At 45.9% G+C, this 27,080-nt stretch overlaps 1 protein-coding gene across 9 annotated transcripts in view; it reads right to left on the bottom strand.

The window, feature by feature from the left end:
* The window catches only part of PRDM2 (PR/SET domain 2), a 124,344-nt gene that overhangs the window by 35,411 nt on the left and 61,853 nt on the right, over positions 1–27,080 (bottom strand). For 6 of the 9 annotated variants that reach the window (XM_058696285.1, XM_058696255.1, XM_058696263.1 and 3 more), the window contains 2 exons: positions 11,073–11,210; positions 385–4,759 (listed from right to left, as the gene is read on the bottom strand). The exons of 1 other annotated variant lie outside the window; for it this stretch is intronic. In XM_058696285.1, the coding sequence (XP_058552268.1) occupies positions 385–4,759; positions 11,073–11,210 (4,513 nt within the window). Of the gene's footprint in view, positions 1–384; positions 4,760–11,072; positions 11,211–14,981; positions 15,041–27,080 lie in introns of those variants that run through there. 2 more of the 9 variants (XM_058696302.1, XM_058696277.1) reach the window with 2 other exon arrangements.

Genomic DNA, 27,080 nt, shown 5'->3' on the forward strand with positions numbered 1-27,080 from the left:
AGTAACAAGAGGCACTGAGATGTTACCCGAGATACGAAGGAAGTGTGAGAGAATTTCATCTTTTCGTTAATAGGGTACTTGTGATTCTGAACGCTTTTCACGGTTTCAATTCACAACTGGCCCTGCTAGAGAAATGGTACCACGTGCTGAGTCCTAGGTCTGAAACAAAAGCTGGGAATTCGTGGCTGAGGCAGCCCAGCAGCGACCCTTCTTCGTGCCTCCAACGTAATCAACCAACAGCTACTTCCTTTAAATGCTTATGTCAAAATTCTACAGGAAAAAGGAAAAAATAGCCATCGGGCAAGAACAGTGTTGTCTTCTGACCGTCTTCCCCCCCGCGCTCGGCAGCTCGGCTCTCCTGTGGCCCTGGAAGCCTCGGCTTACCTGAAGTCCTTCAGCTCCTGCTTGCCACCACCATCCTCCCTCCTGCTGTCGCCCGGCTCGGCAGCAGCTGCCAGCTGGAGGCTCCGGGTGACTGGCCCCCCGCTCCGTTCTCTAGATTTTACATCGAACCGGTCTGTTCTTTTCTTACTGGCCAGAGCGGATTTGCTCTGCAAGACGGCTTTGCTCTTCTGTACCCTCACGTGCAGGCTCCGGGACGTCTTGCTCGCGAGCTGAGCAGAATGACTCTTGGCCACAGCTTTGGGTTTTTTCCCCTCGCCGTGGGTTATTTTGGCCATTCTTATGGGGCTTGAGTTCCTTAAGGAGGAGCTTGGCTTTTTGGACTTCACCGAAGCCGTGAACTTGACATTCTGCTTGGACCTGAAGGCCGACGAGGGCAGCGGGACTTGTGCCGGGCCTGAGCTGCGCGCCCTGGTCTTGCCAAGGGGTGCCTGGACACTTTGCATCTTGATCTCGGCGTCCGCGGTCCGCCTGCGGTGGCCGCTATTGTTTTTGTCATTACTTGCAGGTGACGGGTGTCCACCTTTCTTGGATGAATGGGCAGCTTTTTTTTTGGAAGGAGAAAGCGGTTTTTTGGGGCAGCTGAAAGCGGCGTGCTTATTCAGGCTCCCGATGTACGTGAACTCTCTGTGACAGTACGGGCAGATGTGCGAGGAGCACTCGGAGGCGGTTTTTAGGTCGGCCTTCTGCTTTGCAGATTTGTTTTTTTGCAGGATTGCTTTCTGGACAAGCTGGTTTTTCTTCTTCAATGCATTTAGCTTGAGCTTGTTCGAGGACATCTTGCTGAGCTCGACACTGAAGTTCAGCCTCTTGGGCTGTCCCATCCGTCTGAAGGCGTTTTTCCCCGAGTTATCGAAAACCACCACGCCGTTCTTGGGCTGCACAGTCTGTTTCAAGGGGACTGGGTTTTTCTTAGGCGTGTACCTCTTCTTGTCACTAGCAGAGGCACATGCCAGGATGTGTTTGTGTAACTCTGGCATGTTGTCTACGCCCTTCCCACACTTTGTGCAGCGAATGGCAGTGGTGAAAGTCTGCGGGATATTGTGCGTAGTGAAATTTGTGGCCGTCACGCCGATCCCCATGGGGTTTCGGTGATGGTACTGAAATGGAGGTGGCTTAAAGCTTGGGTAATGTTGATTGAGACCCAGTCGAACATCTGGGTCTTTTGTCTTTATTCCAGAAGCCATTATTTTTATGGTCGTGTAGAGCTCTTCAGAGGAATCATTTAATTCTTCTTCTTCTTTCGAGGTTTCTAGGGGGTCTTCCGGCAAACTCTGCATATGTTCTACGTGGGCCTTGCTGGGATCTGTGAAGTTCTGGGGCCTGAGCGTGCCGCTCTCAAACTCATGGTGTGTGCACACCTTATCTGGGTGGAGATCTCGCTGGTGCTGCTGCAAATTGCACAAAAAAGCAAACTCTTTTTTACAAACCGAACACACAAAGATATTCCCAACTCCATGAAGCAAAAAGCGATGTTCTGACAGATCAGTTTTAGCCTTAAAGAGCTGCACACAAAATTCACATTTGAAGGGCCATTCTTCAGCATGGATAGATAAATGTTTGGTTAGATCTTTAATGGAAAGAAAAGGTGATTCACAGACATTGCAGACAAAGTTTTTGTTGAACGTTTCCTGAACAATCTCCTGCTCAACTGCAGACTGGGGCTCTTCCCTGGGCTTCAGCTCTTCATTCTCTAGTTCCTCCTGCTTGAAAGTTATCATGGGGAGAGAAGCTTCCAGATTATCCCCAGAGGAAACAACGGATGACACTGCCGAGAGTGGCGGCGGCGAGGGGGAAGAGGAGGAGGAAGAAGAGGAGAACGAAGATGAGGAAGAAGACGAGGAAGAAGATGAGGAAAGGGTCGGGGGTCCGGGCGAAGCAGCAGACGTGAGAGGTTCCACTGAAGGGATGGGAGATGGCGAGGGGGACACCGTAGGGGACAGAATGGGAAGCGGCGACTGCACGGTAGCATTCGAGAGCGGAGAGGGACACGGACGGGGAGACGCCCCAGAAGAGGAGGCCGGAAGAGGGACAGTAGGAAGGAGTGGAGGGGGTGGCGTGGCAACAGTCAACACAGGAGGACAGGCCGGGGGGGAAGAGGGATGCGTTGGGATCAAGAGAGGAGGCAGCTGCCCGGCAGAAAGGGAAGATGTCTGCAGGGCAGGCGAGGAAGGAGAGACATCAGGTGGGGACTCGACCACAGGGGCCGATAAACCAGCGTCAGGGCCGAGGCCAGAGTCTGGCTGGGGATCCAGGGATTGACAAGGACTCGGGCTCCGGGTCACGTCTGCAGCATTCTCTGCGGGTAAATCGACGCCGTTGTACTCGTTGAGAAGAACCTTCTGCAGCATGCGGGTGGTTGGCTTCTTTTTCTTTGTGACACTGCAGGCTGGCTGCACCAGATGGTTTTCTTTCGACTCCTTGCCTTCAGAGTCACTACAAGGCTTCTTATGCACACTGAGGTCTAATACAGATTCCCAATGGACCGGGGTCTTGCCTGTGCCCTCGGCCTTCTGTTTGACACCGCTGGATAAGTCCAGCGGCTGCTGGTTGCACACATTGCTGAAAGTAGGGCCGGCTGCCCACTCCTTAGACACTTTGTATTCATCAAAGCCCGGCGGGCTCACCGTTTCTCTCTCCTCTCTCCCAGACAAACTCCACGCTGGTGAGTTGCTATGACTTTCTAATTTGGGTTTTTTGGAACCCAGAACGGCATCGGTCCACACCGCTTTGCCATCACTTTGCTTTCCAAAGTCTCGGAGGGCAGGACTGTGTTGTGGGGAACTGGGGGGAGAGCTGGTCCGCCGCTTAAACCTACTCGAGGTCACGGGCAGCATCGACGCGGGAGCAGACACGCAAACGGGACCTAACTTCGGTATTTCCGTGGCCGAAATGCCCGGAGGCGTTAGTTTGTCCTGGGTTTGAAGCAGTTGTTTGAGCTTCGACGACAGGTACACACTCTTCTCTTTGTGGAAAGACACCGCCTCCGAAGTTGATATGCTGAGAGGCAGCAAGGAACACGCGGGCACCGAGGGCTCAGACTCCGTCTCGGCTTTGATTTTAGGGAGCGCGGGAGGACTCGCCGTTCTCCGTTTCTTGGACTCACTGTTTGTGCTGCTGGAAGGCTCTTTAGGAAGATCGTCGGCTACGGGGGCCTGTGTGGCCTTTACATTCTGAGTGATTTCCACCGTGACCGGAGTAAGCAGGCAATTGATACCGTACAAGTCGGCCGAACCGGACTCCATCTCAATCACGTCACAGTTACTCGTGCTGCTGCTGGTCTGAATTTTGCCATCGATGTAGAAATTTAAGTTTTCAGAGATGTTGCTGGAGATGTCCATGATGTACACGTCGTCGGCCTCCCCGTCCTCCTCGGGCTCCGTGCTGGGCACGTAGACACTCTGGGCGGGCGGGGCCTGCTCCGCGGGAGGGTGCGGCTCCTCCAGGAGGCCCCCTTTCCGCCGCACGCCCTTGGGAATCAGATGGCGTTCGTGGACTCTGCGCTGATGCCGCCTCATGTTGGTATGCGTCCCGAAGACCTTCTTACAGTATTTGCACGGATGAAGCTCCTTCACTTCCCCATTCTCTTCTGCAACAGAAGAACCGACGTTTTCTTGCGGAGCCTTCTCTGGACGCAAGAGCAGAGAGTCTTGCCCGAGACCGGGAGGAGTCGAGTCGTCCTTTGGAGCAACGCTGTCTCCGGACGATCTGCCATCAGCCGGGTCTTCCGACGGCTGGAGCGTGAGGCCGGGCTTGCGCTTCAGCCCCGCCTCGTGGCGCCGCTCGTGCCTCCGCCTGTTGATCTGGGTGCCGAACGCCTTCCCGCAGTACTTGCACTTGAAGGCGTGGTTGACGGTGGATATGTGGATGTGCATGTGGCGTTCAAGCCCCTGCTTGGTCGTAAACTTCCTTTCACAATGCTGACACGGAAACATAAACGTTTCAAACATATCACCATTGGCCTCTTCCTTAGTTTTGGGAGTTCGGCTAACAGGCGTCAGCCCTGGAGAGCCTTCGAGAGCGTCTCTCGAAACATTTTTTGGTTCCTCTAACAAATCTTCAGGCTTCTCGTCACACCGAATTTCTGGCTCTTTCACAGGACTTTCATTCGGCGTGTCAGCTTCTTCCTCCCCCTCTTCTTCCAGCTCATCGTCTTCATCGTCTTCCTCCTCCTCCTCTTCCTCCAGATCGTTCACCTCACAGTTCGCTGCTTCCGGCGTCTCCTCGGGTTCCGCGTGGGGCGCGCAGGCAGTGGGGGAGACTACCGGTTCTGGAAGCACATCCTGACTAACCGCTTCCTGAAGAACGGCGGTCTGCTCAGCTGTTGAGGCCGAAGGCTTCTCGTCCTCTTTGGGACCTAGAAGGCACAGGGAAGCAGAAGCATGGGCGTAAGGGCAAAAACTAGGCACGTTACGCTCAACTCTTACTGTGCAAGTGATTTCTCTCATCACCTACAATGCGAGAGAGTGTGACCAACCAGACAGAGCGCTCTTTTCCCGCTGAGAAAGCTGTGCTGGACAGGAATCCACTTCGCTCATTCACTCAACAAACATTTCTGGAGCATCTGGCACACACCAGGCAACATGCCGTGCAGCGAGGACACGCATGTGAACCAAGAGCGCTCACGTGGGGCTTCGATTCTTTTCTCTGTTCAGCCACACACACACAAATACAACTGTGTTAACAAATCGTAAAGCTTAAAATTGTGCCGGATAGTGACACAATACTGAAGTCACCATTACGGTGTGTGTGATACTGACTTTCAGGAGTCTAGTTGTGAAGTCTAATTTCCCACGATTCCAAACTGAAAGCAGGAAACCGTTCATCATATTACCAGGTTAGGTTCTCAGTAGCCTGTCTGGAATAGAATGGATTCTCTCCCTCCCTCCTGACCAAAAACTGTGTATCCAGAAGCTAGGACATTTTCCAGAACCCAGTGACCAGAGTTTTTTTTCAAGTAAAAGAAACTTCAGAGATCACTTCTTCCAAGCCTCATCAAATTATTAAGAATTCAGGAGCTGTGGAAAAAAGGGAACCCTCGAGCACTGTTGGTATGAATGCAAAGTGGTGCGGCCACCGTGGGATACAGTGTGGAGATTCCTCAGAAAATTAAAAATAGAACCACCCCACAATCCACAGTAATTCCACCACTGGATATTTACCCCCCACCCCCAAAAAAGAAAAAAGAGGGGCGCCTGGGTGGCGCCGTCGGTTAAGCGTCCGACTTCAGCCAGGTCACGATCTCGCGGTCCGTGAGTTCGAGCCCCGCGTCGGGCTCTGGGCCGACGGCTCGGAGCCTGGAGCCTGTTTCCGACTCTGTGTCTCCCTCTCTCTCTGCCCCTCCCCCGTTCATGCTCTGTCTCTCTCTGTCCCAAAAATAAAAATAAAAAACGTTGAAAAAAAAAAAAAAAAAAAAGAAAAAAGAAAAAACGCTAATTCAAAGGGATGCATGCACCCCTGTGTTTATTTCAGCATTATTTTCAACAGCCACATAATGGAAGCAGCCCAAGTGTCCATCCAGAGAGGAATGGATGAAGAAGATGTGGTACACACACACGGACATTATTCAGCCATAAAAAAGAAGGAAACCTCGCCACGTGCAACAACATGAATGGAGCTTAAGCAAAGTCAGTCAGCAGAGAAAGACAAAGACAAATACCCTATGACCTCACTCGCATGTAGAACTTAAGAGACAAAACAGGGGCGCCTGAGTGAATCAGACAGTGAGGCATCCAACTTTGGCTCAGGTCATGATCTCACAGCCCAGTCCGTGAGTTCAAGCCACACGTCTGGCTCTGTGTTGAAAGCTCAGAGCCTGGAGCCTGCTTCAGATTCCGCGTCTCCCTCCCTCTGTCTCTGTCTGCCCCTCCCCTGCTCGCACTCTGTCTCTCTCTCAAAAATAAACAAACATTAAAAAAAAAAAAAAAAAGAAAAAGAAATGAGCAAAGGAAAAAAAAGAAGACGACAAACCAAGAAACGGACTCTTAACTAGAGAGGACAATGGTGGTTAGCAGAGGGGTGCTGGGTGGGGGGATGGGTGAAACAGGTGAAGGGGATTAAAGAGCACACTCATGATGAGAGAGTAACATACAGAATGGTTGAATCACTATATTGGACACCTGAAACCAATACAAAACTGCATGGAAACTTTACTGGAATTAAAATAGAAACTTAATAAAAAGACAAAAGAACTCAGGAGCACCTCGAGAAGGAAACGGAGACCTGAAGTCACTTCTGAGCCTCTATGCCCAGGAGACACCCATGTGAGCCCAACCTGAGGTGGACGGCAGACTGGTGGTCAGGGAAGGACTCACTAGTAAGGAAACAGTGGAACAGAGGCCTGAAGAAAACGAGTCATGCACACATCTGGGGGAGGGAAGCTCTCCAGACAGAGGAAATAGCAGATGCGTAAGCCCTGAGTCAAGAATGTGCTAGATGTGTTAAAAAAAAAAAAGAAAAAGCAACAAGTCAGAAAGGTGGGGTGGGGAGTAGAAGATAGAAAACTCTTGGACAATAGAAATAGACAGAAAACAATGGACAAGGGTGAGGGCAGGGAGAGGTGGTGGGAGGTGGTCAGACTCTAGATATATTTTGAAGACAAAAATGACAAGATTGCGGACTGGCTGTGGCACATGGGAGAGGGAGGGAGGAGGCAAGGAAGATTCCACAACAACTGTGATAATCCTCTCTACTGGAAGACTGAGGGAAAAGTAGCTCTGATCTTGCGCGCTCGTGCTCTCTCTCTCTCTCTCTGTGTGTGTGTGTGTGTGTGTGTGTGTGTGTGTGTGTGCGCGCGCACGTGTGTCCACTGAAGGGAAATCAAGAGCTACGTTGGATGTGTTGAAGTTTGTGGTACCCAACATACATCTGAGTGAAGATATTAAGTGGTTGGTTTTACAGGACTCAAGTTCAATGAAGAGGCTGAGCCCAGAACTGTACTTGGAACACGGAACTGCACGAGGCCATCTGGAGAACGAATGCAGACAGAAGAGAGGCGGGAAGATAGTCCCCCAGGTGACTCTGGTACTTAGAAGTCAGAAGATTGGATAGTGAGGTATCTGGAGAGCCAAGAAGAGTAAAGAAAGTTTCCAGGAGGGAGCAATCAGCTGTGTCCATAAGTGAGAGTTGGGTTGGCTAAAAAGAGGACAGAGAATTCAACATCCGATATACCAAGGTAACTGGTGTGCTGATCACAGACAACAGTTTTGGGGAACTGTGGGGACAAACGGCTAACGGAGTTCCTAAGATAATGGATGGAGTGGGAAGACGGGGAGACTATAAACAACTCTTTCAAGTGTAGCTATAAAGGAAAGCTGAGAAGTGGGGCAATGGCTGGAAGGAATCACAGGGATAGCAAGGGACTCTCAGATGGGCACTGTTATAAGCCCATTTAATGCTGATGGGGGTGGTCCCGGTGCTGCTTTCTCTACAGTACCCCCTGAGCCCTTGCTAAATTAGGCCCCTTTTAAGAAAGTTCTACAAGACTTAAGAAAAGGCTCTGTAAAGGAGGCAGAGCTACTCTGAATTCCGGCTGTTCATTCACTGGGCAAAATTTACTGTATGCCAACAGCAGGTAAGACTGTCAAGGCCCTTATTCTTACACGGCTTCACTTTAACAGGCACCACGTACAAGCAAGCAGGCAACGATGCTGTCATCAACGAACGCTCACGCTTTGTGGAGGTACAGGTTGCTCCAAAGCATAACAGGAGAAGCATCTAAGAATGGCTTGGTTAATCAGGGAAGGCTACTGAGAGAAAGTACAGACTGCCTGAAGGTCAAGGACAGAAGAGGAGAAGCAAGCAGGAGGAAATCAAAACTTGTAGCACACCGTAAATTAGTCTGGACTTACCTGGGGCAGTGGGGGAGGGGGATCCACCTAAGGTATTTTGTTTTAAGTTTATTTATTCATTTTGAGAGAGACAGAGACAGCGCCAGCAGGGAAGGGGCAGAGAGAGGGAGAGAGAAAATCCCAAGCAGGCTCCACACTGTCAGTGCACAGCCCGATGCGAGGCTCAAACTCACTAACCGTGAGATCATGACCTGAGCCAAAACAAGAGTCACATGCTTAACCGACTGAGCCACCCAGGCGCCCCCATTAAAGGTATGTTAAAGCAGGAGAGGGCCATTTGGAGATGTGGCTACAGTGTGGATAACGAGATTGGAGGCAGGAGACTGATCCTAAGGCAGGGACATTCGAAGGGAGACGACGGGGCCTACAACAGGGATGGGAATGCAAGGAAACAGCGGACACAGGAGAGTGGCCAGGCTGTGGACAAGAGGCCTGTCATAAGACCTGGTGACCACCAGGATGTGGGGGAGGGGAGCTAAAAAGGCCAAGTGTTTCCAGCTCTGTGAACACAAGGTGTTCGCACAAGCTCACCTGCTCAGTCCTAGTCCCCCCACCCCGGCGTTGCCCTAGGAACGTCAGTCTTACCCTCACCCATCCGTCCACCACTACATTTACTGCCTGTCTCCCCACAGACCAGCCTTCTCTCCCCCAAGACAAACTCCCATCAATCCCCCAAGTTCTCCACATACTGGGACAAACCAGTCATTTTATGTTGGTAGGAACTAACACCCTTTCTAAATACGTTTTCTACAGCACACTGCTAAAAATGTCAAATATAACAACAGAAAATGAAAATAACATCTCTAAGGCTTAGAAATTTTAGGGTTCATTTTAAGTCAAAATCTGTGGCTTCTTTTATGGGGGTGGGGGGGGAGGAGGATTCTTTCCCTGTGACTGGTAAACAATTCCAGACTTAAAACTATCCAAAGTAATAAGAAGCAAAACATGCAGAGCCCCTATTTATTAACTAGTAAGGCCCACACCCACGTGTATCCACGCACTCGATGAGGTCTGCTGAGTTTTAAAAATAAAGGAAGGTTTGGGAAACACAAGGAAGAGTCTGGACTGTTTGCTCAGTACACAGACCACTTGCTGGGGACAATGCAGAACATTCAGGAGAGGCTTTACCCTATTAAGGAACCAACTGCACTCTGACCAGCTATTCCACAAACAGGTAAATATTAAGTACTTTTCTTCATAGGACCTAGTGTTATCTGAGGAATAAAGACCTGTCTTCAAGTACTGAAGGAGAGAGAGGGCAGTTGGGTTTTCTTTTTTAATTCTGCCACTAAAGGCAGTGACGTTCTTTAGTGTTCAAACAAAAGGCTTACTTAGCAAATCTGCTATCAGCATGGAGAACTTAGTCAACCTGTCTGTTCTTGCTTCATAAAATGCCACAGGAAATTATAATCTTTTATGAATGTCATCACCTCCAACAGTGCTAATAAAGTGGTTTAAAAGGCATCCAAAATATTTTGTTGCGTTTTTTTTCTCTACAAATTTTTTTTAAGTTTATTTATTTGAGAGAAAAACAGATTGTGCAAGCAGGGGAGGGGGAGAGAGAGTGAGTGAGTGAGAGAGAGCCAGAGAGACAGAGACCGAGAATCCCAAGCAGGTTCCGCACCACCAGCACAGAGCCCGATGCAGGGGCTCGATCCCGTGAACCGTGAGATCGTGACCTGAGCCAAAACCAAGAGTCAGACGCTTAACTAACTGAGCGTCTACCCGGGCAGGTACCTATGAATGTTCTTGAAAGAGTCACAAGGCTCTATTGAAATTTGCCTGTTTGGGTCACTATGAGCAATTCTTAGCAAGCATGTATCTGCCACGTACCAGATCAGAAGACACACCTCCCTCATTTCTATCATCAACAGTCTCAATATGGTTGCTCAACTGCCAAGAGCACAGAGCCACCAGCCTTTCTGATTGACTTTCAATCCATGCCTCTCTCTGAATTCTTCCAACATGGAGGGCCTAGAATGTAATTCCTCAGAAGGGATGATAAAAAAGAAAATTTTGTGTGGAGAAACACAAAGAATAAACTAGGAAGTTAATTTCTAACAAAAAACAAGAACGCTTTTTTTCACTCTGCACACTTTTCATGCTGATGTATAAAATCAAAGGTGTTTGGTATTTCAAGTAAACTCTTAACTGAAGTGCAAAACAAACGACTTAAGTGTGTAAATCAGAAGCATTTAGCTAAATAAAATGTTTACAAAGTTAATACTGATGCCCACAGTCCACAGCTCACCCCACAGCTCAGGGGTGGACTAGCACCACCGTCCCAGAAGCCTTCTGGCATCGCTACCAGTCTGATTCTATCACCAGAGATTTGTTTCGATGGTTTTGAACTTCATAAATTATTTACAAATGTGATCGTATAGTACATTTCCTTTTATTTTAACCAGGGAATAATTTTATTTTTAACAAAGAAGGTCTTTAAAAATACTTTTAGGGGAAGGTGGGATGTAGAGGCTCAGTTCACTGTTATTAAATTCAGGCAGCCTTGGGGCACCTGGGCGTTTCAGTGGGTTAAGCATCGGACTCCCGATTTCAGGTCATCACCTCAGGGTCCAGGGAGCAAGCCCCGCATCAGGCTCTGCACTGACAGCACCGAGCCTGCTTGGGATTCTCTCTCCCTCTCTATCTCTGCCCCTCCCTGGCTCACGCCCCACTCCTCCCCCTCAATAAACACGGCTAAAAAATAAAAATAAAAAATTAATTAATACAGGCAGGCTTTTCGCGGTTAACCCTTTACAGTTCTTGGGGGATTCTCAGAAGGGCATTCCAAGGAGATTTACAGTAACTGGTGATACATACCCGAACAAGTCCAACTTCGAAGCTTACCTTCCGCAGAATCTCTCATATTTGCAGAAGCAGAATCTGGCTCGCTTGTCTTCAGGGGTGTGTCTTCAGCTTTGTTTGCTTTGTTTTTACTTTCCTGGGATTTTTTCTTCCCTAAAACACAATATTTATTTGTTTACTTACTCGCTATTACCCTGAATTCTTGAAAAAGACAATTACTAATCCAATGACAGCAAACTGTATACTTCTGGACAATTATCACATCGGATTTCTAAAGAAATGAACAGATGATGAATATGAATACGTGTAAATCATGTCAGAGAAGAAAAAGAAACCCAAAACCCTGTATTTTTGAGACTCCTCAAACTAATAAATCATCTATTCGAGAAAACGTAACAATATTGATGTCAGAGGAAAACTGGATACTAACACTGAGCTTCAGGACCACACAAATAACAGGGACTGGCGAAAGTGTGATTAGGTGCAAGAAGCACTTTAGGGAAGACAATATGGTGTAACCTGGGTCCCTTTTAGTTGAGATAAGCTTGTCCATAATTGTCCAAGTGAAGCAAGAGAAGCAGACTCTGTTGGACTACAAAGGATCCGTGTGTGCAACAGCTCAGATATCACATGCAGAGGAATTATGAAGAATTCACTGTCAGGACAGCAGGAATTCTGAGGGTCCCCGGGGACCCGACTCCAAGTTCAGTACGATTCAGGATTTCATTAACAACTGCAAAAATGGAATTCAGGAAACACCCACTGCATTCCAACCGACAGCACAGTTCAGAAAGGAAGATTAAAAAGCAACACAGTTCGGACAAGCTGGAACGAGCTCAGGTCACTAAGACAGTCCACAGGGACAAGCCCTTCTCTAGAAAAGTACGAATGCTGAAGGTTTGGAAGCTCCATCTCTTTGGGATTTGGCCAGAATTTGTGGCCCTTTGTTTCTATTTTTTCAGCTCTAAGGTTCTTTTTCCTGGTAGCTCTTGGGTTTGTAGTTTTCAGAGTCAGAACAGGCTCGTCTTCGTCTTCCCCAAACCCCTCCTTCTCCTTCAGCAGCACTCTCCCGCTGGGCCTGGCAGACCTGTCCTTTCCTCCCGCAAAACAAGCCTCCCGCCACCTCCATCTCTGAATTACTAAAATGACAAACCAGAACGCACGCGCTCACTGCTCCTGGAAAACGGTGTTCTCCATAACAGAACATCACTACAGAGAAGCCCAGTTAACTAAAATATAGACAGCAGATAAAAATGAGGTGAGATGCACAAATAACACTGGACAGTTCAGAACGTAAAAATGGAAGCATCGATGATAGCAACAAGCACATAGGAATCCTCAAAAAGCACCACCAGATTCTGACAGATATTTAAGAGATGAAACAAAGAGGGAAAAAGTACAAAATACTTCATAATCAGCCATTTAATTTGTCAGTCTTAAAAAGCAAACTCTAAAGTACTATTTTAGGGGCGCATAGGTGGCTAAACGAGTCAAGGTTAAACGCCCGACTTCTGCTCAGGTCATGATCTCGCGGTTCCTGAGTTCCAGCCCTGCAGCGACTCTGTGCTGGAGCCGGCTTCAGATTCTAGGTCTGTCTGTCTGTCTGTGTGTCTGTCTGTCTCTCTCTCTCTCTCTCTCTCTCTCTGCCCCTCCCCCATTCGCACTCTGTCTCTCTCTCTCTCTCTCTCTCTCAAAAACAGACATAAAAAAAATGTTTAAATACCATTTTAAATCCCTAATTATTTAAGCCCATTAAAAATAAAAAAAAAAACTGACGCATTCTGCAACTATGTTAAAGAGTTTGCCCAAATAAATCCCTGCTAACATGTCCATCCCTCATTTCCAAAGGCATCTAAAATGGACCTCGGGACACAAGCAAGCACTTTACTGGAACCACACTCTGGTGGCAACAGAAGCCAAGAGCCTGCAGGCGGAAAGATTATAAACCAATCCCCTGGAAAGGGCAAGGACATGAAAACACCTTTTCACACTAGAAGAGGTAACCTCCTCTTTCAATTCTTTCTCCTTTTGCCACCTTAACAGCACTGAGCTTCAATCTGTGATGACAAGGTTCTTGAGGAATCCAGCTGTGCTTTAGGAAGTTTGGATTCTATCTACTTTCAGCTAGTTTTCTTATCCTCACGATGGCCTATGCCCTTCCCTGTGTGTGATACCCAGTGTAGATCAGATCACCGGTAGCAAACAATACAGATATGAATGATCACTGGCTGCTAACATAATTGCCCCAATGCTGCAGTTCATGTCTGCTGAGAACCACGTAAGGGACTCCTGGTGCCCTAGGATGCTTAATTCTGAAGTTTTATTCAGTAAAGTTTTTCCCTGGACCAAAACCACAAAGTTGTTGTAAGACATCATCAGCACCACCTCATGTACCCCAAACAGCCCAAGAAATGACCCTTTCTTCCCTCTAACTTTCTACTTTGTATAGGTATGGGCTTTTGAAATAAGTAAAAATGGAGGCATAGTGTAAACTGTGCCTGTTATGCATATATATTTCTTAAAAAGTCACACCGTAAAATTTAATAGAAAAACAGATGTCAATCTGTTGTAATACAATCCCTTACAGAAGCAATTCAAAGTTTTTCTGCAACCTCTCAAACGCTATACAAAGTTGGTTAGCAGGTCATACAAAAAACTGGCCTATATGTAAACAGTGTTAAATAAGTGAAGTTCCTAGATATAACTTACAATAAAACAGCACAACTTTAACAATATCATTCACTAACACATATTCACACTGAAATCACGTACCTGCCTGCTACATAAAAGTACTCTTTTAAGTTTTATTCCCTGCCTAAAAGAATAGGAAAACATCTAGCTGATACCGAACGTCAAGGTCTACTTCTGGACTCTCCAACCCTAATTAGTGAGAAGTGCCCCACCCCCCTCCCCCCACTTCCAGGCACCCTCTTTAAAAAACAAGACCGGGAAGCCCTCGACTCCCCGTGAAGAGAAACCATTTGAAGTAGGGACATCTGCATCCTATTCAGATGGCCACAGGCTGCCTGGGCGTCCCGCGAACGGGCCTCTCGGTCATGGGGCTGTGTGATGCGCCGAAGGACGGACGTTGAGCAGCATCCACTCGCTAGACGCCAGCAGCACGTCCACTTTTAACTGTTGACAGGCAGATCTCCAGGCATGGCCAAATGTCTGGGGAGGTCTCCCCAGGTGAAGAACCACTGGGCTGAACCAATACAGGCCACTAAAGACACAACGGGGGCTCTGCAGTCTATATAGTTAAGAATTTTAAAAGTATCTGAAGAATTGCAAAAAGCAAAGTACGGGACAATTGAACTTCCCTCCAAAGTGACTTCAGTGAATGCTGACACTTAGTTTTTCATGGACATGAGTCTATCATGAACCTAAGAGATGACTCATGACACTGATATTACCTGACACGTGAAATGATTCTCACGATCTTAATCGGAACCATCTAACACCCAAGTGACTTCCCATTAGGATTGTAGACTGGAGATGGAAGAGGCTGTATCGAAACCACCTGTCCTACCTGCCACTTTGAGAGAAAGTGAAAGCCAGGGCCCACGGGGGACTAATCAGTCCACGAGAGAACAGAAAGTAGGACCCAGGTGTCCCGACTCACACTTAGGTATGCTTGGTGTCACTCACAAAGCCAAATACTGCAATGGGAACAGAGGAACAGGTGGTGGAACCTTCTACGTTTCCTTAGATAAATAAGCAATTCCTCCCCCACCCCCCATACTTGGTTTCTGTTCTATCTGTAATCAAATTTAAAAACAAAAACAAGCCTATAACCAAAAACAACCTGTAATGACTCTTACAAAGGGGAGCGGGGGCTCGTTAGTGTCTGGGAGGCGGGACGTGCCTCTAGCACTGGTCCGGCAGAGCCCGCTGGGAGCCTGGTAAGCACACGTGTGCACTTACCATCGGGGTCCTGAAGGGTCCTACATAGAAGCTACTGCCAGCTGCGTGTTCCACTTGGTCTAAACAAGAAAGATACAGGAATGAAACACAAGGAAAGTGAAATGGAAACGACAACAAAGAACACAATGAAGGACAGGACAAACTTTATGTATATAAGGAAAAGAAGTGCACACAAAGTTATGAAGAAAACTAAATGAAACAGAAAGAAATGAGCAGTCATCTACCGAATCAAAGTTCTCACGCACACACAAAATAAAAAATAAATGAATCTTTAACTGTGATCTCAGCTGCTGACAGGAGGGCTCACTCGGCATACTTACTCTTACGCCTCTGCCACACCCATGTCGCAAAACAGATGCTCTTACCGCTGACGGCACCATTCTGCCAGAGACCCCGAAGTCCCAATCATGCCGCGCATCTTACAGTTACCCAAGGACCAAAGCCGTGAAGTCATCTGCCCAAGGTCACGTAACTAAATCAGCTCTAGAGCCAGAATTAAAACCTGAGGACGACGACACTAAAAGTGTTCCTTCTACTACGAAAAGTGTTATTTCTTAAGACCTGTAATGGCACAATCAATACCATATTCTTTAGAAAGCACTTTTTCTATGCGTTGTCTCACTTGGTTTCAAGGGCAAATGAAAGAAAAAAGTGGTAGAGACATTCACTGCATTTACGGGAAAGGAACAGCAATCAAATTGGAATGCAGATTATTTTCCCCATTTCAATTGTATCTTATGCCAGAAACACTTATAAGTCAACAGCCCAGAAGCTCAATCTAAGCAAGTATGATTCACCGTAACAGAACTGGGTTTTCTAGTGAAATAGCTACTGTAGAGAGAATCCCAACAGTCATAATGACTACTCTTTAAAGATAATGTCTAGCATTATACCTCTGATGCCTGGATGCAAGTTGCAAAACCAGAATTGCCTAAGGCATCACATAAATAATTTAACCTAGGTCTGGACTGTGTTCTACTAGTCTAATAAAACTGGTCAAACACTAGGACAATCTAGAGAATAATGTTTCACTTAAAAATGTGCAGGCATCAGAGAAAACACAAAATTCTAGAAGGCATGCTCAGGTTACATTAAAAATTCATCACAACAGTGAAGGCTCACGAATTTCGTGATTTAAGTGAATTAAATTTAGAGCCATATGTAACTCTACATGTGCTGCCTCCTCACTGGGAGCTACCCAACTCCTACGCATAAAATCAGAATTCAGTACTGGCGCACAGAAGCCGGTCTATCTGATCTTTGTTGAGGGAGTTCACCACCTTACTCAGATACACAGCTGATTCCGCACCAGGCGAGGCCCCGTCTCTGAGCTCTTACCATGAAAGGTCACGGAGAACATGAGCTGCCCCGAACTGGAGCCACCATGGACTCCCCAAAGGACTCCCCAAAGGACGGGCTGTGCCCGTCCTGCCTCTCTCTGGTGCCTCACCTCTCGCTCAGCCCTTCATTCATCTCAGCAAATGAGCCTTCGTCCTCTCTCCTCCACTGAAGATCCACTCTCCACGGTTCCCCCTGATCTCATAATTACAAAACCCGAAATCTCTTTAGGCTTCATTTGCCTCAAGTTCCCCCTTTTGTGTCTGACAGTTTCGTGGGTCTTATATTCTTTAGATTCCTCTCCCCAGCCTTATGACACCACCATTTACGATCTCCTTTTGTGACCACATTTTTGCAGAATCTTCCTCTTCTTCCTGCCCTCAGACAAGTGGGTCCCTTATAGGAAATCTGAAGATCGGGGGCTTTCGTACAAGGCTGGAGAAAGGCTTCAACAAAGTATTCAGCTGAGCCGAGGGTACAGATCTTAGAGAACAGAACAGACATGGAATAACGGAAATAATGGCTATGTTAAAAGGCAAGGAAGAAGAACCCTAAGATTTGACATAGAAGGAGCCTTTAAAGGTGATCTTAGTCTGCTCCCCAAACTCCACAAAAATGCTTCTCAAAGCTTTATCTCATTGTACGAATTGCCTAAAATCTCAGAGCAAGTTGGCAGCAAGACTGGGATTTTTATTCCCACCCAATTCACTAATCTGTCTCCTGTGTTCCAGAAGCCTTACTATGAGTAATACTTTCTGGGTCCTAATTTTTTCACCCTAAGAAAGATAATGGTGCACCTGGGTGGCTCAGTTGAGCGTCTAATTCTTGATTTCAGCTCAGGTCATGATCCCAGGGTCGTGGGATCGAGCCCCACATCGGGCTCCACACTAAGTGTGGAGCCTGCTTAAGACAGCCTGTCTGTCTGTCTCTCTCTCTCTGTCTCTCCCTCTTTCTCTCTCCCTCCCTCCCTCCCTCCCTCTGCCCCCTCCCCTGTTCATGCCCTCTCTAAAATAAAATAATAAAATAAAAAAGAAAGATAATAGTGCCATGTTCATTGCAAGCTACATTGAGAACTTTATCATAAAACTATAAAGTCAGTATACAACTTTTCAAATTTTTGAAAGGCAAGGGTGTGGCTTCCATGACAGCAGGCTGGCCTGGCACTGACAGCAACTCTCAGAACACCTGCTGTAGAGGTAAATCAGAGTTCACGGGCAAGGTAAAACACTTGCTTGGAAAAAAGCATAAAGTTCAGGGGCGCCCGACGGCCTCAGGCAGTAGGGCATGCGACTCTTGATCTCAGGGTCCTGAGTTCAGTCCCACGCTGGTCGTGGAGCCTACTTAAAACATTTTTTTTTTTTTTTAATTTAAAAGGCATAAAGTTCATGTTAAATGACTTCTTTATAGGATCAAAAGAAACACACACACACACACACACACACACACACACACTCACGAACTCTAACAGACCACGCAGTGAGGACGGGGCATCAAAGGTAACAGCCAAGTCGTGGGCTGAAAGAATGGCCGAAACGTGCCATGTGAGCTGGTAACGGGAGGCAGGCAGTCAGACCCCCAGCCCTTGTTTTCTATCTGGGGGTGGTTAACCTTCTACAGTTGGTGTGATGGGTACAGAAGACACAAGCCAGAAACACATATGACAGTCCGTCTTCCGCAAGGAATCAGCAGTCCGTTTAGACCACTGTAACATATGCTTAAAAAAGAAAACAAGAAGATAATGAATGACTCAGTAACCTGGACGTCCACGGAAGTCACAATCTGGGCAACGGGGAAGCTGGGCAGCAGGACCAAAGCGAGAGCAGGGCCTCCAAGACCACAGCCAGAAAGGTACCCGCAAAGGTCGGCCAAGCTGCACACGGGTCGGGGTGTGTCCAACAGATGGTCAGGGTGGACGTTAGAGCTGCCCAAGGGGGTCTCAGGGGGAAACCGAGCTACTGGGGGCCTAGCCCTGCTGCCCCACGGTGTTTTGGGCAGAACGCTCTGAAGTGGCAAGATGCTGTGCAGCAACTGGTTTTTATGAAAGGAACATGCTCTCCATTTTCTATACATTTCTTTCATATTTAAAGTAACTTGAAATGTACCTGACACTAAAAAAAATTCTGTTAAGCAGCTCAGGCACAATTTCAACCTTTTCCTGGAGTTAAGCTCTCCAAGAGCTGTCTGTAATCCCAGAGGCAAATTACGAAAATAAAACCTCTCTGGTTTTAAATTGCTCATAGTATTAAAACAGGGCTCTAGGCTTTGCTTCCAACAGAAACAATGGAAAAGTTCTGGATTTTTCAGTGCTGCAGATCCCGGTGTAAATTCCTGGGATGCTTGTGTCGCGCGGGGGGGGGGGGGGGGGTGCACAGCCTCTGCCCCTGTGGAGGGTCCAGCCAGCAACTCTTCCAAGTGCCAGGCTGACGGCAGTAGCAGCAAGGATCACATCTGAAGGGAGCTTTGAATTTCTCTAAAAAAGGCTTTTAGTGGCTTTGACTGGATAAATCCAAATACCTGAAGAGGCTCCCCAAATAAACTTTAATAAATTCAAATTAAGAAAGCATTAAATTTCCTTATACTGTTCGGAACCTCAAAGTCTTGTGGCATGAACAAAATGATTCTAGAGACTAACCAAATACCCTTGAAACTTAAACAAGCTGCCAGCCTGTTCTTCTTTATAATTATTTTAATTTCTAGGGTTCTTCTCAAGGATCTTCAGTAGCTTTTATTTTACAGGGAAACAATGTATCTAGAGTCTGAAAACCTTGCATATAAAAAGTGAATGGGCAACTACAAAGTAAAAACCTTAAATTCAAGTGTCGGTCCCCGGAGGCCACACAAACAGGACTGGGAACTAGGTAGGGAGGTGGGGACGACATGAGCCTGGCAACCCGGTAAAACAGAGTGCACAGCCACACCCTCAAGAACTGGTTATCCTCAGCTAAAAGGAAAGTCATTTATGATAAATTCTACAATTCTATATCCGGATGAATTAACTGCACAATTTAGATGAAAAATACTTTCAGGAAATAAAACCCAGACATAAATCTGAAAGAAGACACAATTACCACACTTAAGATCATTGTCTAGATTTGTTTACAGAAACGTTTACAGGAACAATGATCAAGCCACAGCACTAATTAATAAAATCAGGCTACAATGTATCCACAGATGTAAACCAAGAAGATTAGGATGCTGGCAGGTGGCTCCCAGCAATGAGACTATTGGTGAAGGTAGAAGACCTGTTTGTGTGTTCATATTTTCTAACTTTTCTAGATGAACATTTGGTTCTATTATGCAAAAAATAAATGAATACATTATTTTTGAAAGAAATGACTAACAAAGGCAAAATTAATGAGGCAACTGAAAAATGGCCACTATGGATTGAGATTAATATATGCAATTTATACCCATACAATTTGGAAAAGGTCTCAACTGTCCACTCTGTCTACACGGCAGAAAGTACTGAAGTGCTTCTCTGTTCTCGATCTCCTACCCGTACACCTGCCGTTAAGTGTCCAGAAAACAAGCACTAGCTCCAGAAACACCAAATCCACAACAGACGCACATTTAAAGGGGGTGTAGTCACAAGAGACATCATTCAACAGACGACCCTGGGTAAGCATTCAAACTGCCACTGCTAACCTTCCGGTGGGTCTTCAACTCTTTTCCCTGTGCATCACATTGCTTCAAACAAAAATTTAATTTCCCTCCTCCTTTTGAGCAGCCACATACCTTGTATTCTTTTTCTTGTTTCACTGCACTCGGTTATGATACCCATCTTTATGGTTATGACGCCCATCTTTATTTAAACCAAAAAGCTAACTTAAATAATCGTGTTGAGTGCCTCCCAGGTGTAAGCGAAGGGTCAATGTTTTGGCAGTCAGCCATGACAATCATGAGAGTATGGTTTCCTGGCTTTTATTTTGCTTCTCCTAAAAATACAAAACTCACATGCCACATTTTGATAGAGGTTTAAGAAACAGGTTATGAAAATAAGACCATTTACAGAGATACTAAACTACTCCTCACTTAGATCTACCATGAGACATTTTATTCGGGTATAGTTCTTAAGACTATTCATCACTACAGCGGAGCAGGCTCATTCCCTTCTTTCCAAGACCTCAACTGTCTTCTGGCCTCCGCCACACCTGCAGATGTGCCTCTATCAGAGCCTGTGAACGGACACAGGATCACTCCACCGGAGCAGAGCCCGGACCTCCGGAGGCTCCTGCACGTGCACCAGCTAGCACAAATCTGCCTACTCGGAGAACTCAAAACGCTGTCTTTTAGAGATTCACAAGCAGAGAAGGAACTAAAATGCATTCTCCTCATAAATTATGGTCACAAATGACATTTAAATTCAAGATTTTTTTCTCCTAAGATCTGCACCTAAAAACAAAATCCCACTAGCCAGCCTATTTGACAAGACATCTCGCGCTCAGATGCACTAGCATGTATCAGACTACTGTTCAAATTTAGCTCAATTCTCGCAAGATTAGAAGTTTTTCCTTGACATACTTTGTAAGGTTTCTGGAACCATGGTGAAGCGGAAGTATTTGCATTTTTCCTGGGTGCTTATTATCTGCAAAGCACTTTGTTAAGAGCTATATAGGGTGGGTGGGTGTATGCGTGTGTATAACTTAAAATTGAAGTTATGTCCAACTCTGTGAAAAGCCAAGCCCCTTTGCAGAAAGGCTCTACCTAATGTCAACAAGAAGCAAATTTTGAACGGAAAAGATGTTCAAGAGAATCTGAATCTCATTAAAAATAAAAACAAGGGAGGGGAAGGGAAGAGAGAGGTAGGAAGAGGGAGAGCCAGACAGGTGGGAGGGAGAGGGAAGGGGCAGAGAGAGACAGGGGAGGGGGTGATACAGATGGCAGGGCCAGCCAGGTAAAGCGGAGACCCCTGGCGTAGCTGGGCCCTCCTCAGGAGTGCGGCCTGAGACGACAGCCTTTCAGACACACCAAAATCTTCTCAGGGCTGGTGTCCCAGGATTAGGCCACATTATCCTGACTTGATGCTGCTTCTATCTTTTGCCAACACAGGCGTAAAATAACGCCCCCAGGGAACAAAGAAGCTTGGGAGGAAGGGCTCACGGAAGACTAGGATTTTAAACGGCTGCCTCCCAGGCCAGTGCCCAAGGCAAGGAGAAAGGGCCTCCCTCTCACTCCGGTCACATTTCACCTGCTCCCAAAAGGTTCCTGTGCCCCCAAAGTCACACACCTTTCCTGCAGATGGTCTGACCCCAACTAATCTAAGACACTGCAATGGGCTCTCCTGTCCCTCCCCACTGTTGGGGTGGCACTCTGATTAAAACAGGTTCCTGAAGGGCACAAACTCACACAACTTGAAATCCACAAAACTAAAACTGTATCGCACAGCCTTGGGCCATGATTTGATTACGGAGAAATACTCCTGGTTAAGGCAGACAGGAACAAACCATGGACACACTAGTGACCACTACCTGATACTGTCCCCAGGAGGAGTAAATCTGACAATGCATAAAAAGAACGCTGCACAGTGCCTGACACAGACTCAATGGAACCAACTGTAAGGATTAGCCACAGGAGATTCTACTAAACAAATTTCAGAAACGCCGTGCCCACAAGTCTAAATTGTCAGCATATGTTCCTTCTTAGGAGGACAATGACATTCCGCTTCCACTAACAATCCCGAATTCATCCATTTGTTTTGTTCATTTGTCCTATACAGTGACTCACATGATCCCACCCAGATATCACTACGGAAATGTGCGGGTCCGGATGAGCACAGAGGTTGAACGGAGTGCTTCAAACACTCACTAATGCTCCCATCGATATGCAGTAATGCTCCCACAGAAGCTGGAGGTACATTTCAGGTTTTTTTTAACCTGTAACCTTGATATTTTATTGCTTCCAACCAACTGTCTAAACATACCAGCTCACTTCGTGGTTCTTAATCTTTTGGGAAAGAAACCTTAGACCCCTTTGAACATCAGGCAACAGTGAAGGCCCCTCTTTCCAGGTGGTCACACAGAGACATAAATACACTTGGAGACCCAGAGACCTCTACGTCATCACCAAGTTCAGTTCTGAGTCTATGTGAACGTGCATACGGAGGGGTACACCTGTGTGATCCCCGAAAAATACCCCAACTCCTTAGACTATTCAATAAAATTGCCGCAGAGAAAATCAGGGCATTTGTTGCCTTAAAACGGTCTTGTCCGTTTTACTGGTAACTTGTAAGAAAAGGACTCTTTCACATTTTTGTTTTTTCCTGACTGCACATCCAGAAAGATGTGAAATGACAGATTTCCTAATCTGTCATGTGCAGCATGGAAATTGCTCCCGCACATTTACTTTCAAGGCGGTCTGATCATTTAATGTTTAAGGAAACGTCTCCAAAATACACCCAAAATGTCAACCGCATGAAATTTGGTCCTAATAGTATGGTAGTCACGAGTGGTTACGACCACAGAGAGGTGACAGAAAAACGAGAAGAAAACAGTAAACACTTCATTTAGGCAACAAACATGTTTACTTTTGCCCAGGCAAACGCAACAAATCAAATTCCAGGAGTTATCTAATCCACCAATCTGTGTAACCACAGGTGTCCCAGTTTGGGTAACTAGTAAAACAGGACAGCTTTTGAGAGAAAAGCGGGTCTCTAGCACATGACGAGTTCTCCGGGGCCATGGTGTGTACCTAGCTGCAGATCCAAATAACATCTTACCTCTCACCTGATTTTCAATCGACTTAATCCACTTCATGTCACCGAAGCAAAACAGATGGATTTCAATAAGCCACATTAAAAGATACTGGAACTATTCCTTTATTTTTTCAGAAGTGCCGTGGTAAGTCCAAGCATGGGCAGAGTCACCACGGAGCTAACTGTACCAGTGCCCACCCATTAAGATGGGACCAAGGTCAGTGTGCAGACATATTCCTACGAGGCTTTCACTTAATGCTTGCAGTGATCCCACAAGGCAGATCTTACCTCATTTTACCAACAAGCGAAGTGAAGATCAAAACATGTGGAGTAACCTGTCCAAAGTCATACTGCTATTAACTGGTGGAGCCAGGCCATGAACCCGGCCTCACGATTCCGAGGCCGTGTTCTGGCATGCCACAGTGAAGTCCACAGGCTGTACATCTTCTGGAACTCAAAGGTATAGTGGGGTCAGCAATTTTTCCCTGCTTGCCTCCCCACAACAGACACACACGATTCAGGCTCATTTTAGCAGGTTATCCGTCTGCAAAGTATTGATCAAGCTGTATCTAATACAGAAGCAATAACGAAGCCCAAGCAGTACACTCATGTACTTTTAGCACAGAAATTTAAGTTGGACGTAGCACAACAGTCACTATAAAAAAGTTTACCAATTCCATGCACTTCTGACAACTGCCCATAAGATTCAGAGGATCCTGTCTCTCTAAACCTGAAGAAGGTCAGAAAGTGTTTTAATTAAGCATCATTTTTTCTTGATTTTAATATTTTCTACCGTCTACTGCAACCATAAATTGAATTCACCATGACACACAGACAGCAATTTCCATTTCTAAGGCTTTTTTTTTTTTTTTTTTTTTTAATGTTTATTATTTTGACAGAGAGCAAACCAGTGAGCAGGGAAAGGGCAGAGAGAGTAGCGGGGAGAGAAAGAATCCCAAGCAGGCTTGGAGCTGTCAGTGCAGAGCCCAATGCAGGGCTCAAACCCATGAACCATGAGATCCTGACCTGAGCTGAAATCAAGAGCCGGTTGCTTAACCAACTGAGCCACCCAGGTGCCCCCAATTTGCATTTTTTTAATCCTGAATTCTTTTTAAATTTATTTTGAGAGCGAGTGAGTGCACCCCAAAACTATAAATAGATACTAAGCTTCACACCCAAATTTGATCTTGTTACCAACTACATGATCACACGCAAGGAAGACTTTCCGTGACAATGTATTTAGCAGCTAATAAAACTGCTAAAGACAAATTTGGCATTTTAAGCCCCCTGTTCAAAACTCCAAGACTGATTTATAGTTACTCCCTTTTATTATTTGTTTTGAATGCCAGTGAGAGAGACACTTTAATTTTGACCCCACTGTTAAACCTACAAAAATTACGATCCACAATACGTAACTACACGAGGAGAGTTCCGGAGGGTTCCGTGTGTAAAAGACCAGGGCTGCGGCTAACCAGCGCCACGCTGCCCACAGCATAAACCCCGGGCAGCATAAACCGGGTAGAGATGAATGTGAGACTTTGGTCTACACTAATGCCGGCATTATCAGGCTTACAGAGAAGGTACCAGAGGCAGGGGGTGGAGGTGGAAGCCCTCAGTCCTCACAGGGATCCTCAGACATTCTGCCTAAAACCAGCAGTCGCTTGCCTGCACAGAGAAAACAGGGTCTAAAGATCTTATATGTTAAAAGCAAAAATATAGCCAACAGAACCAGAAAGGGCATACTCTCCACCTCAAACTGGCAAGAGAATGAAATCTGAACCTAAGAAGCCAAACGGTAGGAAAAAAATAACAGAAGGCACAGGAACTGCATTGTTGCCCGTTCCAAACTGTATCGCCACTTCAAACACTGCACGATTGGTTTTGGGGTTCTAAACACCGGTGAACAAAACAAACCAGTCTGTCTTCATTTTTGTGGCAGGTGGTGTCTCAGGAAACCTACAAAAGACTGCAGCAATAGGAAGGATTAGAAGGACAAGGGGAAAGACTATCACTGCAGCTTTAACAGAAGGGGGGGGGGGTGCATTTTAGCCGAAGTAGGCATCCACTGGTTTTCTTTTTAACCAAAGCAAAGATAATCCTCTGCAACTACACATAACTCGTGTCACACATTTAATTTATTAAACCTAGCAAATTAGGTTTGGACCATTCAGACACTGATTAAATTAATCAAAGCCTGTAAGCGAAAGTTTTTAAAGTACTGAATTTGCAAGGACTTTAGATATCATAATCTTATTTTAGAAACTGGTATTTTTATATACCACACACACAATCATGATTTTATCATTAGAATAAGTCTCTAACCTCTGAAACTATTCAAACATTCTGTCTGTCCCCCTTTCTCTCTGCCCCTCCCCTGCTCGCATGCTCTCTCAAAAGTAAATAAACATACAAAAAATAAAAAAATAAAATATATTAAAACAGGGGCGCCTGGGTGGCTCAGTCAGTTAAGCGTCCAACTTCAGCTCAGGTCATGATCTCACGGTCCGTGGGTTCAAGCCCTGCGTCGGGCTCTGTGCTGACAGCTCAGAGCCTGGAGCCCGTTTCAGATTCTGTGTCTCCCTCTCTCTGCCCTTCCCTGTTCATGCTCTGTCTCTGTCTCAAAAATAAATAAACGTTAAATATATATATATATATATATATATATATACACACACACACACATATATATATATAAACATAATACTTAAAATAACTATACATGTACCAGCTTATTATGAAAATTTCCATCAAAATTTTTTTTTAAATTTCAGGGTCCGTGGCTACAAAAAATGGGAAGTGGAAATAGATACAACAGATGCTTCAGAAGGCTGGGAACTTTCTAGTCTCTTACCCATAACCCTTCAAGATGTTTAATAACCCTTCTTAATATATGTGCCAAGTTTTAACCTTTTAAAACAAGGGTGCCTCCTAACTTACAGAAAAAAAGGACAGAATAGAAAGGAAAATGCCTTTGGAAAATGAAAGCACAGATTACAAAGCGGAGGTTTTGTCCAGTTTACCATGTGTGTTTGAGGCATGGGGGCGGGGTGTTAAGGATTAAAGACTAAATCTTGGGGCACCCAGTGGCTCAGTTAATTAAATATCGACTCTTGATTTTGGCTTAGGTCATGATCTCACAGTTCATGAGATCAAGCCCCAAGTTGGGCTCTGTGCTGACAGTGCAGAGCCTGCTTGGGATTCTGTCTCCCTTTCTCTCTGCCCCTCCCCAGCTCGCTCTCTCAAAAATAAACGTTTTTTTAAAAAGACTAAATCTTTAAGGACAAAGTAAATACTCTCATTAAAAGTTTCAGGTAAGGTCGCCTGGGTGGCTCAGTCAGTTAAGCATCTGAGTCTTGATTTAGGTTCAGGTCATGATCTCACAGTTCACGGGATCGAGCCCCGCACCGGACTTTGCACTGGCAGCAACGGAGTCCGCTTGGGATTCTCTCTCTTTCTCTCTGCCCCTTCCCTGCTCACGCTCATTCACTCTCAAAATAAATAAACTTCAAAAAAAAGTTCAGGTAGAAAAGGCTGTATTACATTTTGTTACAAACACAAGAAGTTTCAAAATTCTTACATACGCATACATGTTCCAAAGACTCTGCGGTGGAATAATTACAATTAAGAAACCAACCCCTGCCCCTCGTTAGGAAAATTCAAGAGTGCACAAGGACAGGTTAGGGCAACTCCTTTCTCGCTGTTTCTTTTCATGCTTTTCCTCCTAAATGAGTCAAGCCACTAGAATGGGAACAGCAAACAAAGTCTCTTAACAAAGTGCTGCTTCAAACAGTTCAAATGAGCTCCTCTTAATAAATAAAAAAGCTACTACCCCCTCCACCCCAATAAACACTTTGACAAAACAAAACAAAAAAAAATAAATAAAACAAAGTCCCTCTCTTTTGTTAGTGTCACATCGTAAGAGTGAAAGAAACGAACAATAAGCATGATTTAACCCCACAACAAATCAGAACTGCACTTGCCATCAGTTTCTAGATTTAATTTTTGGAGTGTACGTAAATTAAAACATGTTAATGATCCAGAACACTCAGCTTAAGAAAACTTTTTAAAAA

This window comes from Neofelis nebulosa, chromosome 2 (genome assembly GCF_028018385.1).
Source record: "Neofelis nebulosa isolate mNeoNeb1 chromosome 2, mNeoNeb1.pri, whole genome shotgun sequence".
Lineage (NCBI taxonomy): Eukaryota > Metazoa > Chordata > Mammalia > Carnivora > Felidae > Neofelis > Neofelis nebulosa.